The following is a 24,677-nucleotide window of genomic DNA, read 5'->3' on the forward strand; positions in this document are numbered from 1 at the left end:
TAAGGTGCTGTACATCGGGCAGGGCTGTCTCTCAGCACCTCTTGGGGAGCTTTGAACAGGATCCCTGTTTACAAATGCTGAATTTCCAAAAAAGCCAAAAAAGGCTGCTGCTTTTTTGCAGGCCCCCCAGATCTCACCAGTACCTATGGGGTGATGCTCGAGGGCTGTGATGACCTGGGAGTCTGGACACAGAGAATGAGCATGCAGAGTTATATCACCACAGCCATCACTGAGAAAGTACAAAACCCCCATGGTTCCCTCATAAAATAACTATCCTTCCATCATGTACCTATTCACTGAAAGCTGTTATTCCTGCTGTTTAACAGGCTACCAGCACTTGTCCTGTAAAACCCCATAATCCAGAAGACGAAGGGTATAATTAGATTATCCCAAGAAATGCAGGTATCTCCTAAAAGCCTGTCTGCTCTCCCAGAAGCAAATCACTTTTGTGTACAAATGGTTTTCTTTTGATTTAGTTCCCCGCCCTCTCACCAGGTTAGAAGAACATGTGGGAATGGATGGGTGAGATCAGGGAGAAGCCAATCCATGCCCCTTAACATCATCCAGCTGTTAGGTTGGTTTGTTGTACCCTGGTGTAATTGCATGTTAGGTATCTGTGTTCCCCAAAAAGATAGGATGCACATTAGAAAAACTAGTTCTAACATTAATTTTCCAAGAAAATGTGTAAAGGGTAGATATTAACCCAAAGTGTTCAAAATCAGTAGTAGAGGGGGGGAAATACCACTTTCCTGTCTTCGTGTCTTTCTCCTTTTCACTCTGCATCCACTCAGTGTTGCAGTCACCACCAGTACACGCAGCCCTCTTTTCAAAGCAGAAAACCCTCCACCGCTTGGATCTCAGAGCTAACCATTCCCGAACTCCCAAATGCCTCGCCACCTTCCCTTCCATGCACTTCCCAGCACTTTATCGACGCTGGGGCACGACGTTTCTCCATATATCATCTGCAGCACGGGGAACGCTCTGAAGAGGCACCGAGATAAATTGAGATTCAAACAAGCCCGGCCTGAGGGCCTCGGGACAGATCCCATGGCCCGCGGAGGAGCCCCTGGGATGGGGACGGGAACAGGGATGGGGATGGGGACTGGGAGAGGAAGGAGAGGAGGAAGGAGATAAGGACAGACATGGAGGCAGGGACGGAGGTAGGGACCAGGACAGGGATAGGCACAGGGATAGGAACAGGGATGGGGAGCACGGAGATAGGGACTAGGATGGGGGTGGAGACAGGATGGGGAAGGGGACGGGGACAGGACTGGGATGGGGATGGTCTCGGTGACGGAGACCGGGAAAGGGGCCGGGCCCGGGCCCGGGCCCGAGCGGCGCGCGCGGGACGCACCAACCGCCGCACGCTGCGCGCGCACGCGCGCGGGGCCTTGGCGCGCGCCTCTTCCACCCCTTCCCCCCGCCCGTGTCCCCGCTCGCCCTTGCCCGCCCGGCCCCGCCCCCTCCCCTTCGAACGTGGCCGTTGCCGCTCCCCGGCCAATCCCCGCCCGCCGCCGCCGCCGCGCCGGCCAATCGGCGGGCGGGAGGGGGGCGCGCGCCGGGCGGGGGTGACGCAGGGAGTTTTTTTCCTGTGACGCGCAGGTGCGTACGCGGGGCCGGCGCGCGGCGGCGGCGGGCACGGGGTGCGGCCCCGCCGCTGCCAGCGCCGCGCGTCCCGAGCGCGCTCCGGCCGCCGCAGCTCCCCCCGCGCCCCCCGCATGTCGCTGGCGCCGCCCCCCGCGCCCCCCCAGCCGCCCCCCGCCACCCTCCGCCCCACCCGCCGCCGCCGCCCTTGATGTGGTTCGGGGCCGGGCGGGGGAGAAGATGCCGCCGTCCAAGTCCCGCAAGATCGCGATCCTGGGCTACCGGAGCGTGGGTGAGCGCGGCGCGGGTGTCGCGGCGGGGGTGCGGGCGGGGTGCCCCGGGTGCCGCCCGCCTCACCCTCCCCCGCGGCGGCGGCGGCGGCGGCAGGTGCAGCGGAGGCAGCGGCGCTTCCCGCCGCCCCGAGCGCGCAGCCGCGGCCCGAGGGAGGGAGCGAGGGAGGGCCCCGCCATGGCGGCGCCGCAGAGCTGCGGGCCCGCGGCCGCCGTGCCCTTAATAGGAAGTTCCGCCCCCCCCCCCCCCCCCCGCACGCCCTGAGCGCAGCCTGGAAAAGCAAAGCGGCATCGGGGGAGCTGGGGAGAGGGGTCCTGCCCCTCGGCTTGGGGGTGCTGGGGTCCAACTCCATCCAGCGCTCCTTATGGAGCGAGCCCGGAAAAGGGCAGCGGAGCTGGGAAAGGGTCTGGAGCGCGTGTGAGGAGCGGCTGGGGGAGCTCAGCCCGGAGAAAAGGAGGCTCAGGAGAGGCCTCATCGCTCTCCACAAGTCCCGGACAGGAGGGTGCAGCCAGGTGCGGGTCGGGCTCTGCTCCCAGGCAACCAGCGATAGGACAAGAGGACGTGGTCTTAAGCTGCGCCAGGGGGAGGTTTAGTTTGGACATCAGGAAAAAATTATTCTCAGTAACGGTGATTAGACACCGGAATGGGTAGCCCAGGGAGTTGGTGGAGTCACTGTCCCTGGAGGTCTTTAAGGAAAGACTGGACGTGGCACTCAGTACCGTGCTTGACACGGTTATGTTGGGTCCCTGGTCGCCCTCAGAGCACTTTTCCAGCCTCGGTGATTTTGTGATTTAGAGCTAGTTTGAAATGCTGGGGAGGCCAGGTGGGTCTGTTGCCCGTATCTGGCCTGGTTTTGCCCCCGTGGAGGTGCTGGTGCGGCAGCAGCAGCGCAGCCGCTGTTCCCGAGGGGCCGCGTCGGCTCCGGGCTGTGCCCAGCACGGCACTGCTGGGACAATCCAGCCCGGCCTCATCCGCTGGGGCGAACTTCCTAGAAGCGTCCAGCACGAGTCTGTAGCAGCTGATAGAGGGTTTTGTTCCATACTAAAGGTGTGATCCTTTCTCCTGCATTCACGGTCTGTGATGGAGAACGGTTTCAGATGTTTCAGCATTTGAGTTCTTGAAGCAGAGGGGAACAAGCCGTAGAACAGCCGGTGCTAATCGATCGAACTTAAAAGCATAGATCAGTGTGGAAGATAATGTGTGGTTAGGGAAAAAAAGGTGCTACGGAGAGATACTACTCTGATATAAAGGCGGTTTTTACATTGAAAGTAGTGACTATATCAGCAAATTGTCTTACATGGTACACAGCATAAAGAAACCTTTAAAAAAGCCCTTTTAAATACCAAAAAAAAAAAAAAAAGCTGAATAAGAGGAGCTTTTTCCTGGATTATGTGCATAGTTGTGGCCAGGCTGGTGTTAAAAGGATGATGAATTTGTCCGGTCCTTAAACAGAACAGTGAGTAGTAGATTGATCAGTTTGCACAGTCTGTATGACATCACTTGTTGCAGTCTGTTCTTTGTCCTGTGTGTTACGTTTTCTTTCTTCTTTGAGCACTGGTGGGAGCAAAGCAATGGACAGTGTAAGTGGGAAGGGGAAATGCTTGAAATTCTGTCCTTTGGAAGTCTGTGGTGTAGACTGAGTGTACTGTTGAGCTTTGGTCCTTCATCTGTTGACACTGACAAGCAGCAGTCAAAAAAATCAGATATTAGTAGTGTGTAGGACCAGTTGAGGACAAATAGAGAAGTAGTAGTATAATGTTGTTAGTTTGGTTGGTGATGTAAGCAATAGTACCCATGGAAAGGATGGCCAAAAAGTTACCTATCTTAAGACCTACTGCTGAACTTCTTCAACTAAACTTTTCTGGGACTAATGTGGAATTTGGCTTGATAGGACAAGACCAGTTTTATTAGGAGAGCTACAAGTTGTACAAAAATAGAATTAAGAAGGGGGGAAAAATCCAATTTACTGGAATTTTTCTTCCATTTTCATTAAATTTCTAGGCAAATACTTAGGTAAAAGTTCAAGCAGTAGAAATAGGCCATTGAGGTTTTACTACCATCTTGTAAAGCTGTTAGAAAAGCAGGAAGGTTAACCTGTGGGATTTAGGCTGTCCTCTACTTCCCCAAATATGCCTCCTACAGTGTAGGAGGATGGGGGCTGAGTTTGGCTTCAGGGAAACTTTTGATGAAGTCTTGCTTTGTATTATGATGGCAAGAATACCACTTGAATCCTGGGTAAGAAAGGATATAACCTCATTTTAGAACAAGTGTTTGGGTGGTAGAAGAGGAAGTACGTTTCTTTTGGAGGAAATGCTGCATTGTATAGAGGTAATGCTCATTAAAGTGGGGAATAATTCCAGAATCTGAAGGACTGGAAGGAAATGCTTTCTACATTTCCTTTTGTAATTAGGGAATGGCATTGTTTTGCCATCAGCATTAATCTTGACCCTGGAATTAGGCAGGCTAACTCTGGTTGTTAAATGCTTTCAGTTTTATAGCTTGGCATCCTGAATGCTTAGGTGACCTGCTCTGAGAAGCTGGGTGCTCCCCCTGTGACTACAGTGTTTGAGATGAAGCTGTCATAAAATGTGGAGCTCTTTTTCCCATGTCTCTCTCAGTTAGGTGCCAAAATAACCAGGTTTTGATGATATATTTCAAACAGTGACCTTTTCTGCTACAGCTGATGATTCGACAACACCATGGGTCTCTCAGGTTAGGAGCGTGTACAGTGAAGGGTGGGCACGCCCTCCATGGGGATTTGTGAAACAGGGTCTGAAAATGGAACTGGATTCTCGCTATGGCCTTGTTTATTTTACTTACATTAAATTTTAATCTTATCCCAGTGCTGTTGTCAGGTAAAGTAGCGGTTGGGAGTGGTATTCTGGTATAATAGTTCTCAGAATAGAAAATTCAGGAGTCTGCTTGTTTGAATACACTCCCTCTATCTTTCAACACCACCATCAGGCCTTTCATATGTGAAACTCTTACTCTTTGCTGATGGGAGAGATCAGAGTGGAAGTCTCATGAATTCCCAGGCTCATCCTTTCTGAGAGGCAGACAGAGTATTTGCCAGGAGCTTCAGGAGTTGTTTTTTGGTGAGGAACACTGATTATCTGTGGATATAGCATGCAGGTCGTGGCACGACGTGAGACAAAATTGCACAAGAATGTCTCTGTTGAGTTTTGCTCAGGCTTAAATTGGTCTAAGAAAGTTAAATTCCATTATGTAAGTGTGCTTGTCTCAGCAAGGTTCTGAGTAGAAATCAGATGGATTTCATTCCAAGATTTGAGTTTCACAGTAGAGAAACTTGACTTCCATTACTGTTAGTTAGGAAGTGACCAGGGTAGACCAGCTACTTGAGATTTTATTCTGGAAGAAGTCTGTCTTATGCATGATGAAGCATAAAATTTTATAAAGTTACTGCCTTCACTAAAAAGAATCTTCATACTTGTATTTCAGCCATAATTTAATATCCCAAATATAATTGGAAATAATGGATTTGCTTGGAAATAAATCGAGCAGGACTAAGATTTTCTGAATCTTTTCAGAGTAAGCAGCATAGACTCGCCAAAAATGCTTTGTGCTCAGTTTCATTCTCTTTCTGTTTATAGGACAGATATGCAAATTCAGACCAGAGATGCCTGTCTGAAAGAAGAGGTTTCTTAGATCATCTTGTAAAGTACCTTATTACTGGGATTCTCTGTATTGTATTGAGTGGATGGATTTTAAGATAAGCAGGAAGGTGTTGTTTGAATCAGCTGCTTCAGTCGTTATCTCAGCCTGCTTTCTTTTCTGTTGTTTGTATAAGTTGTGCTGCTGGTTTTACAGATGTTCTTGCAGAAACAGGAATTCTTTCTGAATTTTGCCTGTTTGGACTGGTCATCTGAAAATGCTTTCCTGGGCAGTTGATGGCTCTGAGGGGAAAATCCAACTAATAATAGGGGACTTACCTATTTTCTTCTCCGGATAAATAAATCAACTTCTTTTATGTGTGTAGGTGTAGAGCAGACCATGCTGCAGGCAGAAGTAGTCACGGTCTGACTGCAGCATGCAGGTATCAAAAAAAACTGTGATGGAACAAAATGATCTGTCAGGTTTAGATCTGTGTGGAAGGGCTTCCAGGTGATTGTATTAAGCTGAAAAATGCCTCTCCTCCCCCTCCACCTTACTTGAAAAGCAAGAAGGGCAGAAAAAGCAGTACATTCAATATGGACCTGTAAATAGTAAAAATAATTGTTATGGCAAAACGTAGTTTGAAAACGCAAGTTGTTTGAATATGAGGAGGTTTGCACTGTAAAATGGAGCGGAGGCTTTGCTGTTCACATCTGAAAGATGGCATCTGCTCGCACAGCAGCGTTCCGCCCCGAGCAGGGATCCCTCTGGGATTGGACGGGGGAAGTGGTAATTTTAGCAGGCGATAAATTGCCCGTGTAAATGTCAACAGAGGAGGAATGGAGAAATTACCGCTGTTGTGTGCTGTAATTTGGTTTACACAATCGGCTGTGTCCGCAACATGGGAAAGCCTGAGATTTAACAGGAAAATTGAGCGGTTCGGGAGCCAGCTGATATGTAAGGTTAACATTTTCCCGTGTCCCTTGTAAAGTGCCAAGATGACTTCCACAGCCCTTCCCTTGCCAGGGCCACAGTTGGCTCTGCCAGGGTGCGGCAGTGCTGTGAGGAGGAAAGGTTGCAGCTCCCAGGGGACTGGGATGAGACTGGAAATGCCAGCTTTAATTGCATTTCGGTGTTAGTGACTGCGATAGTGGCTACAGCAGGGAAAGTTGCTACAGAGCATCTGATAGCAGTAGCTGGGAAGCACTAGAGGCAGCATGTTCAGCTGTAATATCAAGCCACGGTAGGGTTATTTGAGGACACTGCTCCAGGATTAACTCTTAAATTGCCTACTCTGATCTATCAGTGGTAACACTTGCACGTTTTGCTTGTATGTATGGGGGTGTTCTGGTGTTTGATTGCACAACTTAAAGTTAACATCAACAGGAAAAGCCAAATGAAATGTAGATCGTGTAATTTATAAGCTATATAAAGTTGGAGCTCTTCATTTATATATACTACACTGCCTCAAGTGTAGGTTCTGGCTCAGGCAGCCACCTCTGCGGTACAGGCTGCTGCGGAAACTCAGCATGACCACGCAGCCGGGATTAGAAGAGCAGGCTAAAAAGTGATAAATGCCGATTATGATTAACTTCCTGTAGCTCTCCTCAAGGTGACATCCAAGGGCGTGCTTTAAAAACTGCTCAACTTAATTGTGTATTCCATCCAAAATCGAAACAGCTTCTCTGTGGGCTGTTCATAATGCACTCAGGCTCTGCAAATCCTGCATGAGTCAATTGGCTGGTGTCATCTCAAATTTTCCTAAATCAGAAGCTGCAGACATGAAGCGTGGTGCGTAAAAACACGAAGCAGCCCTTGTCAGTCATGCATTGGTCTCCTTAAGGATTCGAGAGGTTCCCTTTTGTTTTCCAAGGTCTGTATTTGAATTGAATGGCAGATTTGTTGTGAATGTGAAAAAGGAAAATCTGCTTCCTGAGTTTGGGGGATGGTTGTTCCTTAAGATTTCTCTCTTCCAGTTCTGGTTAGGACATTGGCATTCCAGTGTGGTTCCTACCCATTGTGGGCAGCTCTCCTGTAAATGAGAGTATATGGGATAGGGGAAAAGGGAAGTGTGGACAAAATCTATTTTATGTCGTCTAGCAGACCTTTTAACAAGATTTCAGATTATTAAGTTTACTAAAAGCTTATTAATATGGACCATTACAGGTTGCATTTCCTGTTTGAGAAATACAAAATACAGTACAAAATAGTGGATGCTGAATTGGGTTTTTTGTGGGGTAAAGTTGCTTCTAAGGAACTTGTCACAAGGAAGTAAACTGAGGCAATTTTTGATCAAAGTGCCAAAACAGGCTTTCAGGTGTAGCTTTTCTCAAGAAACATTCAAGCCGTTTTCTTTTTTAATTGCCATGTAATCAAGGCAGATGCAAATGAACTCTGTAGGGTGGGGCACCTTTTGGCCCAAGTTGACCAAATCCTGCGCTGTGGCTGGAAGTTGGACCTTGCTACCCCCACCCAGGTACTGGCACTGGTGTGATGGAAGGCTGTCCACCAGCTCAGGGAATTGTTTGCTTTGAAAATTAAAGCAGCCAGAAGGGAAGGTTTTTGTCTCCTTCATCTTGTCGGCTCAGTGAGTGCAGCCCTGACAGAGGGAATGGGGTCAGGAGCACAGGCTTTTGTTGTAGACTCTTTGTGGCTGTGCAGACTTTTCTGCAGTCAGGCTAGTTATGGAACCACATCTGTGTTTTCCTCCACCTGAGATAGGCATGGATATCTTTTGGTCAACTTTCAGCAGTGGACCTTCTGAACTGGACGCGTTCTCTTCATGGAAAAAGATTGCCTTGTGCAGGTGGTGGGTGAGGTGTGTGCTAGGGAACCGTGGAGAAATCAAGTTTGTCAAGGTTCTTGTTTAAATAACCTTCTGTAGTCAAATTTAATCAATTCATGTGGAATTGAGGAAAAAAAATATTTGACCTGGGGTAAACCTAAACCTTGTTCCAAAAGTCTTTAAATTCAGATGATGTGTCAAGTGATACAATCTGGAACTTTCTGGAAACTCGGGCTAGTAAAGATGTTGCAATGGATCAAAACCAAAGCTTTGGGAAAAGACCTCTAAGAGCATGGAATCCAACCCTTAACCCAGCGCTGCCAGGTCCACCACTAAACCATACCCACTCATCTTTTAAATACCTCCAGGGCTGGTGACTCAACTGGTTCCCTGGACAGCCTGTTCCAATGCTTGACAACTCTTTCTGTGAAGATACTTTTTCTGTCATCTAATCTAAACCTGTCCTGGTGCAACTGTTTTCTCTTGTCCTATTGCTTGTTATTTGGGAGATGGGGCTGACTCCCACTTCGCTACAACCTGTCCAACGAAGTGGAAGGCATTCAGAGTCACTGATTTCCTTCCTATGTGGAAAGCCAGTGGAAACAAATCTAAACTGTGTTGCTTTTCAGCGTGGTCTTCTGTCTTTGGTTAGGATACCCTACAGAGTATCTGTTTATTGCAAATACTGGTTGACTCCTCAACCTGGTTGGCTCAACCTTTGGTTATGTTTATCAGCACTTGGAGCAGAGGGATGAATCACAGCTGCTTAATTGTTGAAATGCTCTGGTTCTTCCTCATTTTACCATACACATGTTGATTGCTGGGCATGTACCTTTTAAGAATAGCTGTGTGAAGGATGCTGGATGAGACAGTGGTGGATGAGGCATTGGTGCAAACAGATGACAAAGGTTCTGAAAATGCAGATTTTGGATCATCAAGCACAGTATTCTACAAGATGAAGTTAGGACTAGCAAAAGACCAGCTTGAGCCTTGGGGGCTCCTGCAAAAGAGAAGTCTGCTAGACTTTCTTATGGGACTTCTTATATGAATTGGAGAACTTGAGGCTAGAACAGAATGAGGAAATGTACAGCAGTTTGGTATGGGTGGAGTCATCAGGAGTTTATGGGAAGTGGCCAAAGGTTATGAGGCATAAGATTATGTGCATGATTTCTGAAGGGCTTTTAAGGAATGAAGGACCCTATATGACACTTGGAGGATTAGTTCAGAAAAGTTGTGCTCTTTCTATGCTAAATAGGTATCAGCTGTAGGAATCACAATTCCCTGATAGATTATGTTTTAAACTGATTTTTTTCTTTCAACACTCTTTTTTAATAGGACACTAAAATCTCAAAGATTGAGTCAGTATTTCTGGGATGGTTGTCAGTGTTCTTGGGTATTTTAGATTACAGGAACCAGAACATAATTTGTGCCAAACCTAGTTGTGTTCTGTGGGGTATGGAGTTAAATTAATTTTAATTTGGACAAAGATGGAATATATAAGTGGTCCTCAGTGTGTGGATGTAAACATGTGCAAGTGTAATACAAAATTAGGATATGAAAGTGTCTCTTGACAACATTGTCTCCAGTTAGTGGGATACATCTGTCTAGCTTCAACAACTTGTCAAATTATATTGCCAAAACTTCATTCAATATGTATGACCTCCTTTAAAGGTACTCTTGCTGTATGCAAAAGAGCTGAGATGCATAATATGTAGGAAAACTCCATTAAATCTGTCCTACAAACTGTCAAAACAATCAAGCACTTGACATTAATGCAGTAAAGTGTATTTTGCTTCAAGGCTTGTTATTCCATCAATAACAAATTTTTGGTCTTCTGAAATCCGTTTCAAAATTAGCATTTTTTTAATTAGAACTGGAAGGTTCTGCTTTGAAATGTGCATGTAAACAAGCACCATGTTTCTTAGTGTGCTGAAGTACCTTGTTCTTCATTGCTTTCTTGGAAATGGTGTTTGCTTCTTTTGTATGGTTTGTCTCTGGTGGATAAATGCTAAAGGAAGGCGTTGGTTGTGCTGTTTAAACCTTCATGTTTTGAGAAAAAAAAATCAAAACTCTTCAGAAACCTTCTTGAGGTTGCTAAACTTAAGTGTAAAAATGGTTCAGTTGGAAGGTAATGCAAGTTTTTCTGAGCAGTGAAGGTAGGAAGAATAAGTTGTCTGAATGTTTCAAAATCTTCTTCCTTATACAGAGTGTTTAGGAGTCTTAGGGCACCTAACCTTTTTTCTGCTTGCCCTCCTACAACTGTACATTTTTATCACCCTTTTATCCCCAAGTGTGGTGATAGGACAGAGGAGGAGATAATGTGAAACTTGCAGAACTGAAGAGTTGATGTGCACACAGACACCTGTGCAGCAGACAAATAGAATATTCTGCTGTGTCTCCTGAAGTCTGACTTGACTTTAGGTTGTCTTAAGCTGTAGTTCAGTACTCAGCTGTGTGTCCATGCTCTGTGGTTGTGCTAGTGGAACACTGGGAAGTGAAGAATCCAGCTGGTATTTGCAAGGGTTTCCTCAGCTGCTGGAGCTGGACAGGCTTGGAAGATGCTTATTTGTGAAAAAGTAGAAAAAGAGCTTATTTTCAAATTGCAGGTGTCATCTTTTTTATCCCTCAGGATACTTTTAGGTGGTTGAGAGAGGAGGGTGGGAGTGAGATGGCAGTGGTGATGTTTTTTGATTTGTTCTGTGTTTTTCTTCTTCCCTGCAAAGGTCAGAGTTTTGTATTGTAACTTTTTAGCACTACATAATACGAAAACTGAGAACAGGGAAATAAGTTTCTTATCTAAAACCTCTTAATTTGAGGTACCTTTTGAGCCAACAGATGGATGGATATGTGCTGGTTAGGAGGGTAAGAAGGCCAGCTGACTGTCATGCCAGGCAAGAACTTGATAGTAAGATATAGCAAACAAGGATTACTTATTCTATCTTCTCTGCCCTGTGGCAAAATCAGCTATGTCATGTTGTATCTGACCGATCTTTGGCTTAAATTCCCTTAACATTTCCAAAGGTTGGGGGCTCTAATGATTTTTCTGGTATTCTGCATGGTCTGGAGTCTTATTTTTGCCCTGCTGTTTTACCCATGTGTGTCAGGCAGAGATTTTGGTATATTATTACTTTAAACCTCCCTTACTGTTGACAGATTGTCCTCTGTATTCAGCAGCTACTCCTGGGTAGATGGGTAAGTATGTAAATGCAGGAGGCTTGCAGCCAGCACTGGTGGGGAGGGGTTGATGACTAACTCCAGCTGGGTAAAGTGCAAGGCTGTGAACATGGCATTTTAACAGATTGTGGCTTTCTTCAACCCTGATAAATAGAGGGGAGGAACTTCCCATGATCAGCAGAAGTAATATGGAAGGTGCCCATGCAGTTAATTCAGAGAAAGCTGAAATGGAGAAGAGACAACAGTAACAACAGAAAGTGATCAGAACCTGGTGGTGGGGAGAGAGTTGTGTAGAAGAAGAAACAGTTCAGGCACATGCTGGTTTTTATGTTGCTGTGGTTATGTGTAGATCCACTGGGTTGGCATAGGAGAAATGGTCAAGGCTCAACAATATGAACATTAATCAGAACTCTCAGTGTCTGAGTTGTGGACAGAGATGTGATGGAGTTGACCATGTCTTGCTGTGCTGGAGGAAGAAGGAGTCAACACAACTCTGTCAGTATCCCCAAAGACCACCTTCCCTGTTCTGTGCTAAGAGATTTTGGTGTTGTTTGGATTTGTACTGCAGTGCCTGATGCTTCATGCAGCCTTGGGGACTTGCCCCAGTGCAGGAATATCAGGTGAATGAATGGTGCTGTGTGCTGATGTTGGGTGCTGGTAGCAGCTGTCCATGAGTGTCAGGGTTTATTGGCCATGTGCACTGCTGGCTTTGGGTTCATCAGACCTTGGACCATCAGTGGTGACACCAAGAGCCTGAAACATTGACTGCCCACCTCACAGTTACACACTGCTGCAGAGTGGAGCTGTCTGTGGTTGCCAGGATCTTATAGTGGTTATTATTCAGTTTGATTTATGTATTTTTTATGTTGTACAGGTAGCCTGTCCTTCTTGGCACAAATCAGTTGTATCTTCCAGCTTTTGCTACAGTTGGTGGAGGGCCCTGTGGACCTCCCTTCAGAGTAAGGCTGGAAGTCCTTAGCAGTAATTAAAGAATGTGCATCACATGATTTGACTGGATGATATTACCACTACTGTCCTGTCAGAATTTTGTCAGGTACTTGCCTTCTGCCATCCTACGACAAGGAAAAGAGAAATATATCTCTTACTATTTTTTTTGCAGTTCCAAGGTTGTGAGGCCCTCTGGTCATACCCATTTCAGTAGTACTGCCAAGATGGTCTATTCCTCACCCATTTCAGCTATTCTTGGTATTACTTGGTGTTACAATATGCTCAGGGTCACATTCCTAGAGTTGTTTTTAAATGATGCCAGGAAAGGTTTAATGACATTTTCAGAGACTTGGCCCTCTGCTTGGTGGTGGCTGTAAGCAGTGATTGAAGTATGGTGGCCACAGTGTTGGCAGCTGTGAGTTGGATGACTCAAGTCTTCAAAGCCCTTTTTAGGGAAGACCTGCATGTCAGTGGAACTGAGGTCTTTCATCTTGGTAAGGCTTCTCTTTCTCTCTGGTCTGAAAATGCAAGTGAGATTTGTGGAAGGAAGAGTTTATACTGTTTCCTAATGGAACTTGAAAATTCAACAGGCAGTGTCTGTGAAGAGGGTGGAGAGCTGGTGCTGTGAGTGCAGCTGGAACGATCCACTTGAAGAAAGAAAGGCAGTTTAGGTTGTACATCCCAGAAATCTTTAGCCACAAGAAAGAAGCGACCAGAATTTGAGAGTTTGATTCCTTGTGTGGAAACTAAAACATAGACGATAGAAAAGAGGAATACATGGAATGCATTAAAGCAAGAGAGATGTGTTATTTGTAATGACATAATATCCAAAACTGATTTAATGATGAAACAATGGCAGTTCCTAAAAGGATCTTTCAAAGGCATTTCATTTCTTGTTGTACATACCCAATGATCCAAGGAAAGGTCAAGTTTATTCAAACACCTAATGAGCTGCTTGAAGTATGTATGTAGAGAGAAAGGGCTTGGATTATATCCAGCAGTAGAACTTGAATTTTGCCACTTCGGAGAGGAAGTCAGTACAAATTTCAGGCTCTTTACCTTTAGGTGTGTCATAAACTGGAATGTTAGAGTCTGATCTTTAATAAACTTTCTTTTAGGAAGTTGTTATGGTTTAACCCACTGGGCAGCTGAACACCACACAGAGCCATTCATTCACTCCCCAGAGTGGGACTGGGGACACAGCTGGGGAAAAAGATAAAATGGGATTAGGATAAAGACAGTTTAATAGGACAGAAAAGGAAAGGTAAATGATAGTAAAGGTAAAAGAATATACAAGTGATGCTTGTATACTTAAGTTGCTTGCTGCCCACCTACCAAGGCCATTGAATTCCTGCTGCCACCTGAAATATTTTAAACCTTGTTCTGTGGGAAGGTGCTGCAGGGATGCACAGTTTCTGCAGGAAGTGTGAAGGGAAAATAGAGAGGATGGTATTTATCTGAGAAAATACAGGTTAACTGTCTGGGATATGAATGTCTGAATTTCCTTTGCAGTTAAGGAACACCAGGATGCAGTTCCCCATACTTGCATGCATTCATCTTGCATGCAGCCAGGTGTGCATGCATTCCATGATCAGGTGAGGTATATGCCACAGAAGTTGTTTTGGTTTTTGGGGTTTTTTTAAGCTTTATAACAGCTTTTCCCATCTTTCAAAACTGACAGTAAACACATGGAATTAAAATGCATTTAGCTTATTAAAAGGGGAACAGGAGGAAAGCTGCAGCCCTCTGCTGTTGTGCCAGCAGGGGTAACAAGCAGAGGTAACTGGACTGTGTGCTAAAATAACTAAAAGACCTCTTTTGACAATCCTTTGCTGTGGTTACTGACCTTGTTGGAGACAAAAAACGGACTGCCTGGAAGTATAAGCTGTTGCAGGAATGCAGTGGAATTTTTCTCTACATACTTGCTTGGACATGTAATACATTGCAACACAGTTTAAGTGAGCATTGAGGGATGAGCACTGCTGTAGGATGGAGCAAGCCTGCTGCTAAATATCAAGGAAAATAAGCACATGCTCTCTTCTTGCTTTCTTTACAGGAAATATGATCTAGATAGCATTAGGACTCTTGGCTTGTGTTCAGAAGGCTTATTGCTGCTGACCTAGCAAGGGCCTGCAAGTACTCTTGTGAGTGTGTCTGATTGCTTTGAAATCTGAAGAAAATAAAGGAAACCATGTGGCTTTGCTTCTAAATGACTGCTCTCAGATTTCCTCTGGCTTGCAGAGGACTATCTTTGATAAACCTCAAGAAGATTGTGCAATACAGAAGGAAGGGAAACAAGCATCTTCCAGGAGGCTCATGCTCTTGGTGTTACAGACCATCACGTGAAACTCCTCTTTTACAACAGAAATAGTTCTTGCTACAAAACCTTGCCTTGGACTTCAAATATATTTCCTTATATGCTAATAAAAAAATACAGGACAGGAGCAGGCAGGGAACAGTTGTAGCAATGAGACAGATTGCCAAAGAAGTTAAAGAAGAACTTCTGTTGTCCTGAAAAGCTGACATGCTTTTTGGTTTGTCATAAAGGGTTCTGCAGTGTTTGAGGCTCCTTATCAATTACTAAAAGATGTGTCATTGAGGTCCTCCAACTTTCACTCTTACAGAATTGCAACCTTTAGTGTGTCCTCCAGAAAGCTCAGAGAGCACATTGAGAGGAGTGCCACCACTGTGTTGTAAATCAGGCATGAATATCGTGAGCAAGTGCAGGAATTGAGCTCATTGCAGGGACTGAGGAAGAGTTTTGTCTCTAAGCATCAGAAAATAATTTTCTAATCCTGTTACTGTAATGCTAACATCACAAGGAAATCACTACAATAACGTATAAAGCTACAGCTCAATGTAGATGTTTATATAATTCCTCACAATTAGAAGTCTAATAGTAGAAATAAGTTGCATCTTAATAAAACACAAATTACTCATTGTATTGCTGTCTTTAGAGATTTAGAAACAGAATTTGTTATTAACAAAGATGTATCATTTTTATAGTCATTAGACTAATTCACCAAATACAAAGCAATGATCAGCAAAACAGCAACTACACAGCCATAATTAGTACCTGGGGGGGTATCTTAATTAAGCATAGAAAGTTGCTAATGATGTGGCCTGAGATGAATGATGAGCTAGTGATGGGTTCTGAGATAGCCTGTGATCTTGTGAGAAGATCTTTGTCAAAGAGGGATGCTGTAATCCTCTTTGCTACCCAGCCAACCTCCATCGGCTCCAGGAAGTCGTTCAGTCCCGCTCTGTGCTCTGAGGATGAATAGATAATCTGCACTGTGGAAATGCCAGTGTCTCCATTTTGTGCGTCTTGGTATTGTGAATTAAAGAAGATGAAGATACCAGTGTTCAAGTTAAATCAAGTGTCTCTTTTGGTATGAAAACTTCATCTCTGTGCAGTGTAGGAATTTGAGTGTGCTGTCACACTTACCTAATTTGACATGACTGACAGCATTTTATTATGAAATTTGTTGAGTGCTTTTTGTGACAAAGCCCAAAGTAGTTTGTTCTGTAGGCAAGACTAGGTAGACCTAAGGAGAGTCTAAGGAGACTAAGTAGGTAAGTCTAATTACTAAGTTAGTCTAGAGACTAGCTTAGGTAAGGTGCTGAAGGCTTGTGGTAGGAGTGGATGAGATGCTGCCAGCAGTTAAATGTTTATTGATTATGGCAACTACATAATTGTGCATTTTAATAGCAAAAGATGGGCTAAAGAAACTGCATCTACACTGCCAGCAGAACTGCAGCTCCTCAGTAGTTGTTGTTCTTGAGCAGGACAAACTGTTTACTGATGGCTTGTGTGGGCAGTTTCAAGGATTGAGAAACCCTTCCTGTTGAGATAAGCTGCACTGCGCTGCCCGTGGCCGTGCCACGTCCGAGGGCAGCTGTGCAGCCCTGCTTGCACAATGCCCTGCTTGTGGAGCTGTTGTTAGACTTGCTCGATGCCTGGTTGCATCATTTTTGTCTCCTGGGTTTGGGGAGAATTTGGCTGCCAATGAGAGTTTAATCTGGGCTTTTCCCCAGCCTGTTGCAAGGAGAACAGGGTGTGAGATGGGGGCAGCAGGCAGGTGGTGGTGCACAGAAGAATCTGTGACCTCTTTGGGGAGACCAGCTGTCCCCAAGCCCACCTAGGCTCTGTTACTCATCTGCTTGGTAAACTGCCTAGTGTTGTAAAGCTTGAATTTTAAGACTGGATTATAAATACCACAGCTCTTGTCCAAGTAGTAAAAGGATGAGTAAAACACAATTTGGCAATTGTTTTGCCTTGACAATTGCACTGGCATTTGAAACTGATGTGCTATGATTGCACTAGTCAGAGTGTTTATGGGATGTTCTGCTTTATGGTGCAAGTGGTCTAGTGTATGAACAGAAACACAACAGCTTTAGTTTTTGAACTGGCTTTCTCTGTGAAAATCTGCTCCTTTCCTGTTTTGACAGTGGAAAACTCTTTTCGTTACCGCTCTCACATTACATAATACCATAAATAATGAATTGTGTATGCAAATACACTTTGGGTACTTCTGGACAACTTGAGCTGAGTTTTCAGCCACCTGGGACTTGTATTCTAAACACTCATGAAACACATTTCTTACAACCCTTCCCTTCTGCCCCATTCCTTCAGGCAGAGGGAGAGTCATTAAACTTGGAGAATTTTGCTTCCAACTCTGCCACAGAGTATCTGGTGCTTTGAGTTAACCGTAGCAAAGCTCTGTACCCAGCTTCCAGCCTTGCTTCAGCTCCCTTCTACTTTTGGTCTCAGTGGATGTTTATTTTCCTAAGACTTGAATACAGTGGATTTGTTGAATTTTCCAGTGTGAAGGATGCTACAAGGAGCAGCTTAGTGAACTGCAAAAATGTGTGGCTTTATTCCAAAGGAGGGCACATTGGAGCTGAGCCTCTCTTCAAGGTGTGCACCCTTGAGTAATCAGCTAATCAAGCTTTTGCTGCTGGTGTCAGACTCTCTTGTGCTGTTGAGGCAGAAACGTGCCTGTGGTGCCTGCACATCTGGACAGCTGTGTCTTCCCTGCCGTGCTCCGAGATGGAGCTGGCACATCGGCAGGCGTGGTTGCGTGCGGTCCCTTGGCCTCACGGACGTTGTGTTTGTGTTGCAATCCTTGCTGAAAGCCTTGCCTGATCTTTCTGGGGCAAGAGCAGATAGGAGCTAAATTGTCAACTTGATTTTCCCCTCTGTCCACGAGCATAGGTCAAAGGCCTGGAATAAAACCCTGTGGGACAAAGTTCAAGCCAACCTATTGGTCACAGAATTCTGCCTGCTGCTTGCTCATGGGCTGAGACACACGGGCGGCTGGGCGTTAATGACTCAGGGTTTAGATTTCTCATGTCCATGGAAGCCTTGGTTTAGTGGGGTACAGTTGCCTGCACTTACCCCAAGGGGTTGGGTGTTGAATTCCAGACAGGAGAGTTTCCCTGTGCCTCATGGAAGAAAGCAGGTTTCCTCTCGTGAGCATGAACACATCATTACTGAAAGGCTTGTTATAAAGCTTGGAGGAATTTAGGAGGAGAGTGTTAGAACACTGGTTTTGTCTGTTTCCTCCTCTTTCACTGTTAGGAGGAAAGCACTAATTAATACATCTGGGTGTGAAATGCAACATTTTCTGTTGGCTTTGACTTCGTTCTGCTATTCAGTTTCCAGGCTTAGCACAGACAGACGGCAGCAGTCAAAGTCTTTCAGTTAGTTCAGAATCCTTAGGAGGAAAAAATTTCAATGATGATCTTTACTGAACTTAACTCTCTTACCTTGAAGATCTAACAGCCTAATATAGAGGTAGTTAAGCTTTTTTTCAAATGGAGTGCTTAATGTGCTGGTATTGGCAAAGACTCCAGGAACATGAACTCTGGGTAGCAACTTCATAAATTTATAGCTAAAGGAGAAATAGCTTGAAAATTTGCTCGCTTTCTAAATGGTGTCCAAAATACACAGTTTTGGGAAGTTCCTGGGAGGCACAGTTTCAATCCTTAATCTGACTTTATTAGGATGATTTGGAGGTGGAGTGTGTGCCTTGCTGGAGCAACAGTTTAGAGTGAAATGTCCTCTGTCAACTCATGCATTGTGAGCATGATACCTCCAGTTGTGGTGCTAGGTAAGACCAGAAAATGTATCTTAAGAACTTGATTTTAGAAAAAGCAACTTGATAAAACCTTGGTGATGCTTGGTTTTTGAGGGGTTTGTCTGGATTTTTTTAGCATTGTTTCTTGTATAAACTGTCATGATTGTTAGGAGACAGCAAGGGTGTAAGCATGACAGAGAATGAAATGGAAGATTTTTTTTTTTACTATCTCCTGAAGGAATGCTTAGGAAAGAACATTTTCTGAGTACTGGAAGTGGGCACATTTTACCCAAAGCAATTTATTCTTGAAAACAATGGTATTGTATATTTCCACCGTAATGTTGGTTACTTAAGGTGTCATTGAGAGGTTTCCAATGAGTCTGATGGTTTTGAGTCAAAATTTTGAGGTTGTATTTTGTTTGTGCTTCATGACGATGAAAAGAGATAACGGAGCACAAAGAATGTTCTCGTGTCCAAAAGCAGCTAATGCACTTGGCAATCTTTGTAAGAGGGTATTTGTCCAGTAAACGTAATGTAATAGGATCTAGGAGATTCCCAAAAGTAGATGATATGCTGTAATGGAAATTGTGTTAAGGCTTCAGTAGTGCTTTGGGAAGTCTTCAGTTGCAGAGCTTTAAAGGTGTTTTTTTGGTCAATGTATGTGATTCACCATCTTGTAAAACCTTTCAAAACTAAACATTTTTTCAGTCTGCTACTAAGTTCAGTGCTTTGCATTACTCTTTAAGTGAAATGGGGAATGTTGTCTGCTAAAGTAGCAGTTAAATTGCTTTAAAGAAAAATCCAATTATGCCACCTCAGTCACTGCTTAAAATACAGCATCCACTGGTCTGTTGTGGCAGTAGGAGGATTAACAGGAGAGTATATTGGTCTCAAGAATTTTGAGATCATCCTTTTGTCATGGGAAATCTGTCCAGTCTCCTAGTAAAAGCAAATTTGGCTAATTCTATCCAAGTTTTTTCTGTGGTTTCTGAAAATTATTTTGAATTTTACTTGCTTCTTGACAGAAAAACGTTCCAAGTGTATCAGTTTGTAAAATTTAGTTCTATGAGGATTGTGCACTGCTGCTTTTAGATTTGTTTTTAGCTGGAAGAATCATTTAAATTATGCCCTGTTAAAACAAAAGCAGAACACATGCCAAATAGCTTTTGCACTGCTTTTTATATGTTCAGGAGACCCAGTTACTAGAAATAGGCACATAAATTAAAAATAGGTCAGTTGTCATGTATAGATAGTTTAAACAAACCACACGGAGCTCATATTAGATAGAAAATTGGTGTATCTACTACTAAGCAATGAAGTGATAACAACCTGAAGACTCTGTTTCATTCCAGATTTTTCTTTCCTTTGCTTTACAGGAAAATCTTCACTGACGATCCAGTTTGTGGAAGGACAGTTTGTTGATTCATATGATCCAACCATAGAGAACAGTAAGTAAATAACTGCCAAGCTCCTCTTCTGAACCAAACTAACTTGTATCTGAAGCCATTGGGGTTATACATAGTACTTACGTGGGTATTTACATATTAACATTAAAGTCCATCAATTACCACAGAAGTTGTATTATTCTTTTAAACCAATGCTGCATTGTTGCAGCATGGAAATCACTGTGTGCATATTTTGCCTAACAGCTGAACTTTGAACACTAAGTAAAAGGACACCTAATGAATCTGGCTAAAATTCACCTCCTTGTATTTTATGTGTGTTGTTGAGCATCTGCTTCCCCTAATGTAGTACGTGGGGCACTTCAAATTCCTTACATCACACTATATGAAAACATGCCACCAAATCCAAGCACTCCAGTCTCACATAGGATCAGTATATCCAGATGAACAGAAAGCCAGCAATATCCATCAGGATTAAACCACTATCTTGGAAGGGAGACTATGTGGCTATGATAACATGATAATCTTTTCAGTTACTCCTTTTACTCCTTTTCAGCAGCTGGATAACAAGGCTGGTACACAGTCAACTTGCTGCAAATACTGGATATTTGACATCACAAGTGCTTTTGTTTTTCTCTTAGCAGTTTTTTTTAAAAAATAATTTTCGTACCTTTGTGAGTAGCTGGCATAGCAGGTGAGTAAAGACACTAATGCTAAAAATGCTGCCAAGAGCAAAAAGTAATTTCAGAGGTTACCTGGCATTCATTACAATCCAGCCACCTCTTTCTGAGCTAGCAGTGGCCATAAAGTACTTGAACAACTGCAGTGCTGGGCTGACTAACGTGATCATGTTGGCTTACTTTAGTCATGTGGCAAATAAAAGTGGTTTCATGATTGTGGCCCTGAGGTTCTTGTATTTTAATGACTTCTGAAATGCAGTGGTCTAGCACACATATTTAGTGTTTTGAACTTCTGCAGTAGGATGATGGTAAGCCTCCGTGATACTCTGGAAGTTTGAATGAAGCAATCAGAAGAACAAAGTTTTTTTTTAAAATATATATATATATTTATATGGTATATAATTATAAATCAATAGCTATCAGGATGTTTTACTTGGGATTATTTTATTGCTTAGAACTGAAATTCAAATGCTACTTTTTGAGAAACTAAATTTGCTTTAGCAAGTCAGAGTGGATACTTTGGCCCTTGGTCTGAATGTTAGCTCCTATACAGATGTCATTAATACTGACTTTCCATCATCCTTTTTCACTTGGCTTGAATTATAAATCATGTATGTCTTGAATTAAAGCTGCTAGCAAAATACTGGGGTTTAGTGTCACTTGGGTCAGGTTATTTTTCACTGTCTGTGCCATATAAGTGCAAATTATTTAAAGTAATCTTTTAGTTTTATGCAGCTACATGTGAATGAGTGAAGATTGAGAGACACAGAGTCAAAGTCTCTACAAAATGCTGGACCTGTGTCTTGTTTTAGGATTTTGACATGTTGCTACAAGATTTGTCTTGTTTCATCTTTATCTGTTGTCTGTAGCTGCTGTTTGTAACTCTGTAGTTGTGTGTCTCACAACTTCAGCATTTCTGAACTATACAAAAATAAACTCTAGATGAATTTTGCTCTTGTCTCTCGTAGTCTGCATTGTTTGCTTGATCTGAGTTCTAAGCATTGAACATGTCCTGGCCATGAAGACTTGTTGAGAGGGGGCATCTTGAAAAGCTTTAACTTTTCATTTGATTTCCTGTTTGGAAAACAAACAATATTATTCATTTGGTGTAAGTCTTGTGATCTGTGGCATGGCTGGAGGAATTTGCTTTCTGAAAGGTAGAGAATTGAAGGGTCCTTCTGACATGAGAAAACGTTGCTGGGAAGTAAATGTTGAAAAGATAACTTATGCCCTGGGGCTCAAAACAGTGGGAAATCTGTCCCATCTTTAAGCCCCAGAATGCCTGATGGAGATAATATTTTAAAACAGACAAGAGAATACATTCTAATTTAACACTGAAATTTAAAACTTACTGGATTTTTTTTTTTTAAGACGGATGTGAAGCTAGTTTTGATGGGCTAACTATAAACTAATTCTTTTGATTTAAGAATGTAATACATTAATTTTTTTTCCTAACTATAAAGCTTTGTTCAGTGAAATCTTTGGACACTCCCAGCTGTGTTTCTGATTCTGTGTAGGGTCATAAGACGCAAAGTACGTGATCAACTCTTAAGACTTTTCCTAGCTTGTGATTTCACATTTGGTGGACAACGTTGGCAGAAAGGGTTGAAAGTCCAGGTTCTTATACTAGGGACAGTGTTGGAGAATGTTGCATTTTTCCAGGGCATTATAATAAGTTGTAAAACCTTTTCAGTTTCATCAAGTGGTTGGGTCTACATGTTTAACAAAACTTGGACATGAAAAGTATACTTGGGAAAGGATAGTCTGGCCTATGTGGTTTCTGTTTTGTCTCCAGAAAATTGTTGTTGATAATTTGTTACCGTATTCTACCAGCAGTGAAGAAAGGGTAGAAAGCTGCAGTACTGCTGGTAATGCAGTCTTTATCATTTTTGTCTTCAAATAGTAAAACTTGAATGAAATGTTGACTGCAAAATTGTGTAAATAAATTGTATATAAGGCAAGCTGTAGTCAAGGTCTTACAGGAACAAGCTGTGTAGTTTATAGGCTTTGAGCAATAGGAGTAAGACCTAATATTGTAGAAATTTCAGGTTTTAAGGGTGAAAATCTCTGCCTTTGGAAGTGATAAAAGGAAATGAAAGTGCATCAGATTTTGCTTAATGTTTGTCAAAGTTAAGACAGCTTTGCTGCTACATTTTCCTTTCCTTATATTACATTAGCACCAGAAAGTTAATTTATTTCAGTTAAGGAGCATCTTGAATTCAGTTGCTCCTTCTAAACCTGTCAGGAAGAGTAACTTGTATCCTGTTGTGACAGAGCTGGAGGTGAGAGATAATTGCTTGGGGAAAGAGACTTTCCCTGTCAGAATGTCCCAACAGGAGTGACATCTCAATGGGTGATCATTCTTGAGACAGCCAGGTTGAGAAGTGAGTGGAACTACTTCTTGCAGGAATGTTGGAAAGAGAAGAAATATCCTTGGAGAGCAGGAGTATGTGCAGGGAGTGTGTGTGGACACTGGGCTGGATGGGGCTTTGCAAGGCAGATCAACTCACATGAACTAGGACCGGTGCAAATTAAAATGCAACAGTTTTACAGGAGTGAAAACTAGAACCTGAATTTGAAACTCACATGGGTGAGAAGGAATGGGTGATGGAGATGTGCACTTAACTACACTCACATCATCTTTGCAGGGATGTCTTGTGTTGCAAGTAAGATTACTTGATTGGCCAGGTGTCAAATGTGTCCTCCAAAGCCTGCCTGGCTGCTTTTTAATTTTTGTTGCAATTTTAGAGGGCCTTCTAGCATTGTTTCACAGCTCTGTGATCTTAATTTCTCCCCTAAATGGCCTCACTAACTCCCTAACGAAAGGAACATCTTCCCCCATGCTTCCTACCTCCATCCCATGTTTTTTAATACAAATGCGAGTAGAAGCGTATTAGAAAGGGGCAGGGGGCTGGAGGACCCCTACTAGTTGTGGATGGGGCACGTTTAGGTTTAGATGAGTCGGACAGAGAATCTCCAAGGCTAAGTTTCTACACATGCCTTGGCAACTGCACTGGAAGGGTGAACTGTGCTTCTCAGGAGCTGCTGGGGAGCAGCCTTCTAAGGGGTGCAAGTGAGGCTTCTGAGGAAAACTAAAAATAGCTCTGTTGCATCACACCATCTCAGTGTTTTAAAAGATGTCCTGGTAGATTAGTGGCAGGCATTGACTTTGGAATGAAGGCAAGTAGAAAGGGACGCAGGAGGTGGTAGGTAACCAAGGAACCCTTGCAAATTGGTTGTATTTAGCTACCAGCCAGATTATGGCAATGATGTTACATCACTCCTGTACCTTTCCTTGGTATCACTATTAATCTAAAGGCCTGCATTTCTTTGCCTGTTACTGTTTGGGATTTTTTTTTTTTCATCATAATGGCTTGTTTCCACAGCAGCTGTCACTGAGTTGCACATTCAAATAATTTCATTCCTGCTGGTCTAATTGCAGTGTACTTGATCTTCAGGTAGTGATGATCACCGGAGTTGTGTGGCAAGGTATAAGAATGTACTGTTCCAAAAATCCTTGTTCCAGTTGATGAGCAGTGTTTTGGAGATGCTCACATTATGATTTAATGTCAGGTCAGCTCTGCTGAAAAGTGTCCTTGGACTACCAGGAAGAGCCAAATTGTGCAGGCATCATATTGTTGTTTGTCTTGTGCACAAGCACAGCAGATGTCCCAGGATGATAGGTAATGGAATTGGAAGTGAACACTTAGACTGGATCAAGGGGACCAGGATTTTCACAAAATTAAATTCTTAACCGGGAGTGTTTTTAAAAGCTTCAGCAAAGAAATGGAAGTCATTAGCTGTGACTTCATCAAAGCAGATTTGTCTTCACACAGTGGGCTGTGCTTAGTGCTGCAAGGCTCTGCACTGCACTCACAGCTCTCCTTACCAAGCTGTGGTGACTCCTTCACTGTTTCCCTTCTATCTCTGTCACACTCGGCTTTCAGTAATGATGATGATGACATTGTTGCTGCATCTCTTCTAGGCTTCTAGAATAGTCTGAGAAAACTGCCGTCTGTCTCTTTTTAAATATTAACTTCATGATGCCCTTGAAGCTACTTTGACTGCAGAGTGCTTTGATGCGTATGTGAAGTGTCAAGAGACTGGGGAGGCTGTT

General features: G+C 43.5%; 1 protein-coding gene across 2 annotated transcripts in view; it reads left to right on the top strand.

Annotated features, from left to right (window-relative positions):
* Positions 1-1,716: 1,716 nt before the first annotated feature.
* RHEB (Ras homolog, mTORC1 binding) overlaps positions 1,717-24,677 on the top strand; it is a 38,981-nt gene continuing 16,020 nt past the window's right edge. The window contains exons 1-2 of one of the 2 annotated variants that reach the window (XM_088061891.1): positions 1,717-1,876; positions 19,854-19,925. In XM_088061891.1, coding sequence (XP_087918017.1) covers positions 1,825-1,876; positions 19,854-19,925 — 124 coding nt within the window. In that variant the 5' untranslated portion in view covers positions 1,717-1,824. The remainder of the gene's footprint in view (positions 1,877-19,853; positions 19,926-24,677) is intronic. The other variant, XM_005527754.2, reaches the window with a different exon arrangement.

This window comes from Pseudopodoces humilis, chromosome 1 (assembly GCF_049639895.1).
Source record: "Pseudopodoces humilis isolate 2021_Gansu_Grassland_sample_001 chromosome 1, ASM4963989v1, whole genome shotgun sequence".
NCBI lineage: Eukaryota > Metazoa > Chordata > Aves > Passeriformes > Paridae > Pseudopodoces > Pseudopodoces humilis.